Source organism: Teleopsis dalmanni, chromosome 2, assembly GCF_002237135.1.
Source record: "Teleopsis dalmanni isolate 2A chromosome 2, ASM223713v2, whole genome shotgun sequence".
Classification (NCBI taxonomy): domain Eukaryota; kingdom Metazoa; phylum Arthropoda; class Insecta; order Diptera; family Diopsidae; genus Teleopsis; species Teleopsis dalmanni.
Window position 1 is genome coordinate 11,435,123 of NC_051847.1, and position 11,242 is coordinate 11,446,364.

At 28.5% G+C, this 11,242-nt stretch overlaps 1 protein-coding gene across 1 annotated transcript; it reads right to left on the reverse strand.

Annotated features, from left to right (window-relative positions):
- Window positions 1-4,575: 4,575 nt before the first annotated feature.
- LOC119673935 lies at window positions 4,576-8,146 on the reverse strand. Its single transcript, XM_038085052.1, has 4 exons — window positions 8,051-8,146; window positions 7,750-7,882; window positions 7,167-7,670; window positions 4,576-7,097 (listed from the first exon to the last, which is right to left on the reverse strand). Exons 1-4 carry the CDS (start codon window positions 8,144-8,146, stop codon window positions 4,576-4,578), a joined length of 3,255 nt encoding a protein of 1,084 aa, XP_037940980.1.
- Window positions 8,147-11,242: the final 3,096 nt, after the last annotated feature.

Here is an 11,242-nt window from a genome sequence, read left to right on the forward strand (position 1 = left end):
AAGATTGATGTACATACTTTACCTTTTAACGTAACTCTAACAACTATAGATAGCCCCACTCACTGATTGCCAGGCAGCATCAGGTGACATCAAAACTGATGATGGATTGTCCTGAAAAGTTTAACTATCTTGGCTAAAACAATCAGAAACAGAACATGCGGGTTCCTAGTAGGTCATCTTGCTAGGTGGATATGTGGACTTGGAGAAATACTCTAAGTCCACGAATGGGCATAATATATCTCTTGATCGCAGTGCATATTTTCCGTAAAATTTTTATAAATTTTTTATATATTTTATATTCATCCATATATATTGAATATTGAATATTTATTTTTAAAATCAATTCTATGAAAATTGAATGATTTTAATTAATAATGAACGGTGAAAATAGAAATAGTTGAATAAATTTTATATATTTGCTTTGCAAACTACAGCGGACTACTAACTTCGTCGAAAAAAAATTAAATAAAAAATAAAAAAGTTTATGCAATTAAAGTTTTAATAAAATATCAACAAAAATTTTTCAAATTCATAAATATTTACTACAAAAAAAATGTTAATTGTTTTTGCAAATATTAAATTTTAATTCAGTAAATATTAATAATTTTTATTTATTTAATCTACTGATTGTTTTAGCATCAAAATAGTTTTTATATAAAATAATTTGCATACATCGTAAATAAGGATAACTGAGTATTTGCCGTTGCCAGGATACAGAAATCCATACATAAATCTGAAACATAATTGGGCTTTGATTGCTTAGCATTCAATTTATCCTGTGGTTATCATATTTTGGCATATTTGATTTAAAAATTAAATTATATAATTTGATTTTGAAATTTTTTAACTCATTTTTTAGTAATAATATAATATAAATGGCTATATATATATATATTGAAATTATACTTTTCTTTTGATGTCGCATTATATTTTATGACTTTGAAATACAAAATCAAATATTCTTCAATATCATTGAGGTTATAAAAATTTTACGATATAATTTTCGTAACTCTTTGCGCAATCCTCCTCCTAAGTTCGACACACATCTTAATCTTTTCCAATAAATAAGATATTAAATACAACGTCTTGATATTTCTATGTCAATAAACTTCACTGAAATGTCAATATTTCACAAGCAATAAAGGAAAATTTTGTATTTTCCTTCATCATTTTTGGTATTTTCATCACGTATTGGTACAGAAACTTTTCTGAATTTTTTGATTGTGAAGTTAAGCTGCTGACTCTATAAAACTGCAGATTTATGTTACTAACGTGTTTGAATGTTCGAAATTTAATATAACTTTAAAACTATCATTATGTGTATTCATAAAATGTTGTTATATTTTAATTTGAATTTTTAAAAAAAAAATTTTCGAAATTCCTTAAATGGGAGTAATGAGTATTATATACTTAATCGTACCAATGGCTCCACAATATAGAAACTTAACTTTTAATCAAAATTTTGTTGTTGTTTCTTCATTACTGTTCGAGCTCTTCTAGTTTCTTTTCATCATAAGACGCACCACAAAAAGATCTAAAGAATACAATAGCAACCGTAATAAAGCAGTGTGAAAAATTAAATAGAATATATTTCAGGGCACTTGCCTTCCGTGTCCGTAAAGAGATACTCTGCAATTCTATAGCATATTATAAATAGTATATGGTATGGTCACAGGATAAGTAGACGAGCCCCCCATATACAACATAATCGTTTACATATGAAGCACATAGCCTACATAATCAAAAACTAAACAACTATTACGAATTTATCGTACTCTCCTGATTAGGTTCCGGCTTTCAGACATTTTTTGTTTGCCAACACTTAAATCCCCATTTCAAGGAACCCATTTTCAGTCGGTAGATAACATAAAAGAGAACTGACTGCGAGTACTATTACGAATTTACCGTACTCTCCTGATTAGGTTCCGGCTTTCAGACATTTTTGTTTTGCCAAAACTTAAATCACCATTTCAGGAAACCCATTTTCAATCGGTAGATAACATAAAAGAGAACTCACTGCGAGTACTGAAGTCGATTCCAAAAAATTTATTTGAAATATGTCTATGGCTTAGAGAATGGGTTTTTCATTTACGTGAGTATATTATTTCGGAACTGGCCTACTTTGAAGGCGCTACAATAAATTTTGATGAAAGGATTTTGATGAATCCTGGTACATTATTGATGCGGTAATATGTGATGAAAATTTATTTAAAGGTCGCAGGAAGTATGAATTATTGGTAATTAATTTTGAATAAAATGACGATACAAATATAAACAAAATCAAATTAAATTAAAATTAATTAATTAAAATGAAATAATTTAAAATTAAATTAAATTACATATAAAAAATGAAAAACCAAAATTTATTTTAATAATTTTTTTTTGATTTCAACTGAATTACATGAATTTTTTCGGAAAATTGTAGAAATAATTTTAAATTTTATTTTGTTATGAGTTTTGTGGTCAAAAACGGATACGCTTTTCCTTGATGAAGTACTTTTAAGTGAAAATTATTGTGGTTTTCCGTTTAACGCTTCCACTTTATATTTTTTAACTAAAAAATCTGACATTTTACCACAAAATTCGTGACAACAATTTATCAACACTTTTAATAATTTCTGGTGCTGCTTTCAGCATGGCGACAATTTCCACAGACGCAGATTGTGAAAATCTCGAGGAACCAGTGGCGCACCCACATAAAATTTTGTGTAAACATTTGAAGTTAATTAGCACCAGAGGAAGTTTCTCTTTATGAGGAGATTAAAATCAAAATTTTGGATTACTTTTACAAATTTATTTATTAGCAAAAAGAGACTAAAAACTCTACATGTTCCAAAGTACTCCATAGGGTACCCTTTTTGTGTTCAAATCCATTATGTACCTACATAAAGGGGTATTGTTCATAAAAGAGGATTTCCAAGCAAATCATTTTGAACTTTTGGCATATAAATTTAATTTAAGAACTAAAACAGCAAATTATTCAAGCTTGGGAAAGATGAAATTTTTTATGAAGTATCTTTATCTTGCATGACTTATGAAAATTTTATTATTTTAAAAACTGGGTAAGTCATTCTAGGAAAAATTTTGCATACAATGTAGAAATATTTTTTGTTGCTCACTTTTTAAGCAATATTTACACATATATATGAATTCCAATTAATTTAAGGAAACTCTTTATTAAATAAAACTTGTTATTTGAACAGATTTTAATGTTTATTGTTAAATATAAGCAAAACAATGTAATTTTTAGTTTAATTTGGAAAATATGCGTTAATCTTCTTTTTGGGATAATATTGTATTATAAAAAAAATATATCCTTTTATAAAATAACGAATATTCGTAAACTGGATTATATCAGAAGAGCTGAGATATTTCTACAAATATTTTGATACGTCCTTTGTAGTAGGTGGTCGCGAGTTTCTCAGTGCATTCTTCTTATTGTCATATTGTAAGTGAACCCCAACAATTTTATGACTTCCGCAGTACTATTTTTATGTAACAAATAAAAGATAAAAATAATACAAAAATAATAACTTATTAAATTAAAAAACACTTTCAAAACACATATAAAATGCATATCCTTATTTATTTAAAATGCAATTAAAATGATCTAATACAAATCACTGTATGGATTGGGGACCGCAGAAACAAATACATAGGTACGTTCATAATTGTTTTCGATAAATATTAAAATACGGTGATAATATTAAATTTAGTTTTATTAATTTATCAATTTAAATTCATTTATTTGGTATACTAAAAAAATAAAATAATGTGGTTTTACCAGTACACCAAAAGAAAATTTGAGTTATTGTAGTAGAATAAAAACATGTCGCGGGCCGCATGTGGATCGAAACTTAGGCTCACTGTAGCAATACTGGTATTCCTTACAGTAACAAAAAATTATAATTGTATTCAAAAAATGTTAAAAATAGTATTTTTAATAGCACAATAGCACGGAGTATAAAGAGTTATGAGTAAATATATGTTTAGCTGTTTTGGACTTTTTTTGACTAGTAGTTTCTACTATAATCGACCGCACATCTAATAATTATTTGTAACCTTACTATAGAAGAGGTTCTTTTAAAAATTTGAAATCTTTGCCGTTCTTTACATTAAATAATTTTATGACAAGGTGTTCAAGACAAGATATGACAAATGTACTCTATATGATTCCATATCTATATCATATACCAAATGTTATTACTGCAATATTAAGCAATGGTTCTTTCATTTTCCAAACAAATAAGTTTCTTCTCAATATTTTTCCACAATATAATATTACATGCAAAACAAACTGAATTTTGTTGAATCTTTTATAATCAATCGATATAAGATAGAATGTTTCTCATCTACAATATTCAAATTGCATATCTAACTAAATACAATGTAAACTTTTCCAAAATATTTTAATAAAATATACGTAAATAATAGTTAAACAAATATCACTTATACAGTTTAAAATTTTGTTTGATTTTAGTCTTGTCTCAGAGGCACATTATCTTTAGCATTCTCAGAAGTGCATACATATATTGGTACATTTAAAATCTTTTCAATAATATGCTGATCTATAATTTAAGACTCTTTAGGTCGCTCATCTGATTCCCCAAAATTCGTTTCATATTCTAGTTTGTATTCGTTTTTCACTAGAGTTTTAGTCTTAACTTCCATGCCATCTTTGAATACTGTAACTTCTTTTTCAACAATTTTATCACCGGGAATACTACCGCTGTGTCGCAAGTCTTGGATGGCATTAACTGTTGCATTTATAAATTTTTCGATGTTGAATTTTGCTGTCTGATTTTCTGAATTATTGAAATTTCGTTGAAAATTATTTATTTTAACAGTTTCAGATTTTATCTTTTCAGTTGGTACCTTATTCATTATCGTCGGTATTTCTTCATGCATTTTAAAACCATTTGATTGCAATTTGGCTGAACCCTGTTTACTCTGTTCATAATCTTCCCCAGAATTAAACTCTCTACGTGTTGCCTTATTAATCTGTTTCGGTATTTCTTCATTCTTCTTTAAACCGTTTGAGATTAATTTGACTGTAACCTGTTCATTTTTATCAGATTTTTCAACAATTTTAGTCTTTTCATTTTCTGTCATATCAATCTGTTTCGAGTTTACTTCATTTTTATTAAATCCATCAGAAACTACCTTAGCTGCAATATGTTCATTCTGGTTATAATTTTCATGAGATGCAACCTCTTCAATTGCAACCTTATTCATCATTTTCGATATTGTCACGTGTTCCTTTATGCAATTTGAGTTATGTTTGGATTCAGCATGCTCACTGAGTTCATAATTTTCATCCGTTTTTATTTTTTCACTTAACTGTTCATTTATCTCATTTGGAATTTCCTCAATTTTGTTAAATCCTTTTGAGTCTTGCTTAAACTTGGCTAAAATCTTATTCTCCTGTAAACCATTTGATAACTGATTGGCTACAACCTCTTCTATATACCCATCATTCTCATAAAATTTAGCTTTTTTGCTTGCTGTCTCATTATTCAGCTTTGATGTATCCTTATTACACATTAAGCTACATGAGATAGGTTTGACTGCATCCTGTGTACTATGTTTATGATTTTCAAAATACTTGATCTCCTCACTTGCTGCATCATCCTTAATCAGTATCGGTATCTGTGTATTATTCTTTAAGCCATTTGAAACTAGTTGCACTACATTCTGTTCACACTTTTCATCAGATTTAAGCTCTTTATACCCTACCGTATTTTTCACCTGCGATATTTCTTCACACCCCTTTAATTCATTGCAGTCCAGTTCAGTTTTAATCTTTTCACTCTGTTCATAACTTTCATCAGATTCAATCTCTTTACATGCTGCCACATTTTCCACTTTCGGCATTTCCCCACACTTTTTTAAGCCATTTGACACCAGTTTGGCTGCAATCTCTTCACTCGCTTCATCATTTTCTGTAGCATTAACTTTATCGATCGTCTCCAACTGCACACAGATGTTATTAGCAGTAAAATTTCTGATCTCATCTTGCTTAGATGTGTTTAAATCTTTGGCATCAGGTCTGCAGAAAATTACAGATTTTACTGAAGACTTTGTATTTTCTGATTTAGACGTATGCTTTAAAATAATTTTCTTAACATTAGAAACCATTCCTTTTGCATTGTCTTCTTTTATTTGAGGAATTTTATTAGAACGAGGAATAATTGGATTATCTGTATAAGATTTTCTCATAGCTAAATTGGCTTTCTGTTTTATCTTTTTAAAGTTGGTGGGCAAAACCATACTAGATGCAACATTGCTCTTCACTGTTTTTTTGATTTGGTTATTCACATTAACTTTGGTTACATTGTGACCCTTTAGGTAATTTGGATATCGAGGATGCTTGATGATTTCATCAGGGACTTGATCATGAGATTTTGCAACTTTCTTATTGACTAGAAAATTGGGGTCATTATAATGTCGAAGATAATTGGGATAACGTGGGATAACAGTCTTTAAACTGTTCAGTTCGCCCTGCTTTGATTGACTTCCATCTTTAGTAAACTTATTTGCTTTTACTCTGTTCGATGCCAGGGTATCATTTTTGTTATTTTGACTTAAATAATTTTTACAACGCGGTGTTATTTGTAGTTTGTTTTTAACGGTACTTTTTTCGAATTTAGGGGTCTCTGTACTGCCGCAATTCTGTACTACTGTTGTGTTATTTGATTCCTGCGCATTGTTTTTGTCTTCCTTTCCTACAACATTTTTTTCATTCTTCTTTTTTGCTTCATATTCTACTTCAGTTTCATTTTTATAATTGGAAATAGTTAAGTCTTGCTCTCTATCGTTTTTATTTGAGCATTCAATGCCGGAAGAAGAATTTTCAACGCCGTCACTGTTGGTAAGAATAGTATCGCTGAAATCAATTAACCAGTCGCTATCCATATCAGAGCAATATTCATGAGGAATTGTATTTTTCTCAATATTCTCAGCTTCCATCAGATTCTGATTCACACATTGGTTTTGAGATAAGTTCGTGAGTGTGTAATTTGGATAATGTGCGTTATTTATAACTTTATTTCCATCAATCATATCCTCGTAACTACTATCGTTTCTAAGACTAATGTCTGTTTCCGAATCAAATATATTTTGCGGTTCTATAAATTTTTTATTTACATATAATGTATTTAGTTTACTTGCACTGTCATTATTCTGAATTTCTTCAACTTTGCTCAGTATAATAATGTAGTCATTTGGAGTTGTATTCTGAGTAGCATTTGCTTCAAAGGATACCATTTCATTATGTTCTGTCTGCAAAGACATAGACAATATTTCATTCTTTTCATTTGTGTTAAAGTTTGTTATGTATCCTGTAAAGGTTTTCATATATTTCTTGTCTAAATTAAGAGTTTTTTTCTCGGAAGCGTTTTTTAAATTATGCAAATATATTTGATTCATAATGTCCACGTATTGCTTTTCCGTATAAGTGGGATGGATGGGCTCTTTCAAATCACATTCTTGAGAACATGCACCGTGACGTGCCCTATTAGTGACAGACTTTTTCATTCTCATTTCCCACAATTGTCTCTGTATGTTGTCCAAAGTTGCATAATCAAACTGAAATTGTCCGCCTTCGTTATCAAGACATTGTGGCTTTCGAGCTGTAGTATGTGCCAGTGGGGAGTCATTATACTGTAAATCTTAATGCAATAGAAATATGTATTTATTACATAAATGGGGCCTTTAGGAATGAATAAAGTAATTAAAATATTTGCTTACTGTCATCTTTAAGAGTTTTAGGATATAGCGCATCTTTCCTTGTAGCAAACTCTTCAATCCCAAATTGCTGAGTATTAGAAGAAAACAATTCTAATTCTGCTTTTTTCGTATCACGTAACGCTTGTTGTGTATCCTATAAAGCAAAAGTCGTTATCAAAGACGATATTTTGTTGAAACTAATAAAATTTTTGTTTTTGTTTCATTAAAGTGGAACTTCTTCATATCTAATTATTGTAACACATTTATAAAATGGATTACATTAAAATTATGAACCCATTCAATTATAAATTTTTCGACTTACTTTAAGCAAAGCAGTATTAATTTCTCGAATGATTTTCGATCTCAAATTAGACAAGTGAATTTGGTTATCTTCAGATAATTCAAACATATCGTCCATATTGGTACTTTATTGAATTTTCTAAAATTTTATACTTTCTTGAAATTCTAAGTTTGACGATGACGCCGTTTTGAAAACGCACAGATAAATGGATGTCAAAATATGCGAATGATTTTAATTTATTTTTTTTTTAATCTATTCCCTTTTTGAAACTCACTTTTTCAAAAACATATACATATATTGAGCAAAATAATTTAATATTTCGACAATTTATTTAAAACAAGGCATTCTATGTTTTTCTTTTATATTAAATAAATTTTCAAATTAATATAATATTTTACAATGCACACTTAATTATAATATCAAAATTAATGCACTTTCAAATCATGGTAACCTAAATATCTCTGTACCTATCACAATCTTATATACGTATTTTAAAACACCGTCATTGTTCTCGTACTTCTTGAGCATTTGTGCACCAAACGATACGAGCATCTTTTTAAGATTTTGTCAAATTATGTTGATTCCAACAAGAGCAAACCTTTCTCACAGTTAAATGCTAGCGCAATATTTTATATATGCTGGTTAAACTAAAGCCTAAGGTTCCCTCAATCTCACAGGGAATCGGGAACAGAGAACAAAAACTGATTTCACTGAAATTCGTGAATTTCATCAGTGAGCGAACTGCGGCCACGATTAAAATCATTGTACCAGCGTTTCACAGAGGCTAAGGATGGAGCTTTATCGGTAGGTTATGTGTAATAATGTCAAGCTTTCATATGGAAACGTCAGATGACACCTGATAACAATCAGTGTTACCAAGGCTCAAAATATAAATAGTGGGCCTCGTATTCTCGTTTATGAAATGGTCGATATGGTAGCAAGTTTGTTATTATTTCGAAAAGCCGAGCTTAATCAATTTATGTTATGTATGAAAATCGCTATATATATTATATGCTCAAATTTATGTCGATTTTTACAATAGAATAACGACAAAATGAGTATAGAAAAAGATAAAATGCATCTTTTTGTCTTAATATAATTATAACATCATTACTAGCAACTAATGTTTAAGAATACAATAATTTTTGATATGAAATAATACATGTTAGTTTCCAAATTTATTAAATAGATAAACATAAACTCTGTATTATAAGATATTAATTAAAATTTTAATTTCAACTACAATTTTTTCAGTTATATGGTACTCACGGATTTCCCAGCTTATGATTGTCGTATATATGTAATTCAGAAATAATATACTATGTACATTCCGTAAGAAAGGTCCGCATAGAGATTAAATATAAATTTTAGCTTTTAATAGTAATTTATTTATAAAAATTTTTACCTATGTTTAAATAAGGTTTTATGCAATTTCATTTACACCATAATTACAGCTTGGTTACATAGCATTGCAGCTATATATTCCTTTAAACTACATTTATGCAATTTTCTCTGAGGTTTTAATACTGTTTCAATGTAACCTAGAATGCTTTTTATAGAGAAAGTTTGTGTAATGCACTGTAAAAAATAATTAAGCATGTTAACAGGTACGTAAATGTCAATTACTCAGACCGTCAAGAAATTAGAGAAGTTTCAGTAAAAATATATATAATGGTCTTTACCATTAATACTTGTGTTGCATTGACTGCAGTGCAAGTGGGTGAGGGGAGTTAAAAATGCAATAACATTCACAACTCCCAGATCCTTAAAAGTAATTTGCAGATTACAACACGCAAGGAGAAAGTATATAAGTAACTTATATTTATTTGAATTTTATTGATTTTAATTAATAAGTACATTTAAATTAAACCAGCTTATTAAGGTACTGCATATTTCTTAAGAAGTTTGATAACAATCAAATAAACTTAATATTCTTTGCAATTTTTTTTAATTCAAATTACTCATACAATAGTAATAACAAATTTAAGATGTTTTTTTTAATAATTTTAAGAAAATAATTTAATTATTAATTTAAGGCAATAACATTTGATTATTGATTTGATCTTGATATAATGGTTTATTATATTAGTACAATACTATATTGTATATTATTAAAAATTCAATTTTTTTCATGAAGTATATGATAACATATATATAATTTAATTAATTTAATATGTCTTTACCAATACTTCAAATCCTAACACTTCCATGTCAAATTTCATTTTAATTGAATAATTATAACTATTTACTGTTTACCCATGACATGTCAATGTCAGATTCATAATGGCATGTGTCATTTGCTTAAGAATCATATTCTTGTTTGAACTGACTTGGATTGATTAAAAAAGGTCATCAGATCATTAGTCGTCATGCATATCACATATATAATATGTACTTATGAAATATACGTACTTGTGTATATATTTTGAACTTTGACTTTTACTTTATACTAACTATAATAAAACAAACTATTGATTTGCACACAATAAATTTAAGTAAATTTTTGTACTCATAAATGTCATTTTCATATTTTTGATAGAAATATTTTATGCAATATCAGTATGATGCAATATATCACAAATACAGGACTTGACTATATCACAAATTGTGGACTTCACTTTTCTTGGCTCCAATCTAGAATATTCTAATATTTCCGGAATAAAAGATAAGGGTTATTGTAGGATGAGCGCATTAATTAAATTATCATTGTAACAGTTTGTGACGAGATATGACAAATTAAGAATAATGTTTGAATATTAGTATTGTTTTTTTAATAAACTTTATAAGAGTATTTAAAAAAACCTGTTTCAAACTACAATATTTCTCATAACACTCAGCTTAGTGGTAAACAGAAGGCACAAGTGGCAGATGTCAGTCTCGTAAAAATGACTATTTACTTAGACTATGAAAAGACTCTCTCAGTTTTAACTTGAATCAATGATATCCTAATTTCCACAAAGAAACGAATGTATTTTTTGTATAAAATTGGCAATGTGTTTTATGCCTACACTAGTGATATGGGACAGACCCATAGAAAAGAGAGATTCTGGAATGGACAATATACCTTCTGTACATTTTCTTCTTCTTCTCTGATACAAAACTTCTTCTCTCCTTGAAAGTAAGCCCTATTCGGTTACAAGTTCTGCCTATAAGACAGTGATAATAGTTGACGAAACAAACAAACTAGTTGCTATGTTTTTTTTTTAATTGCAA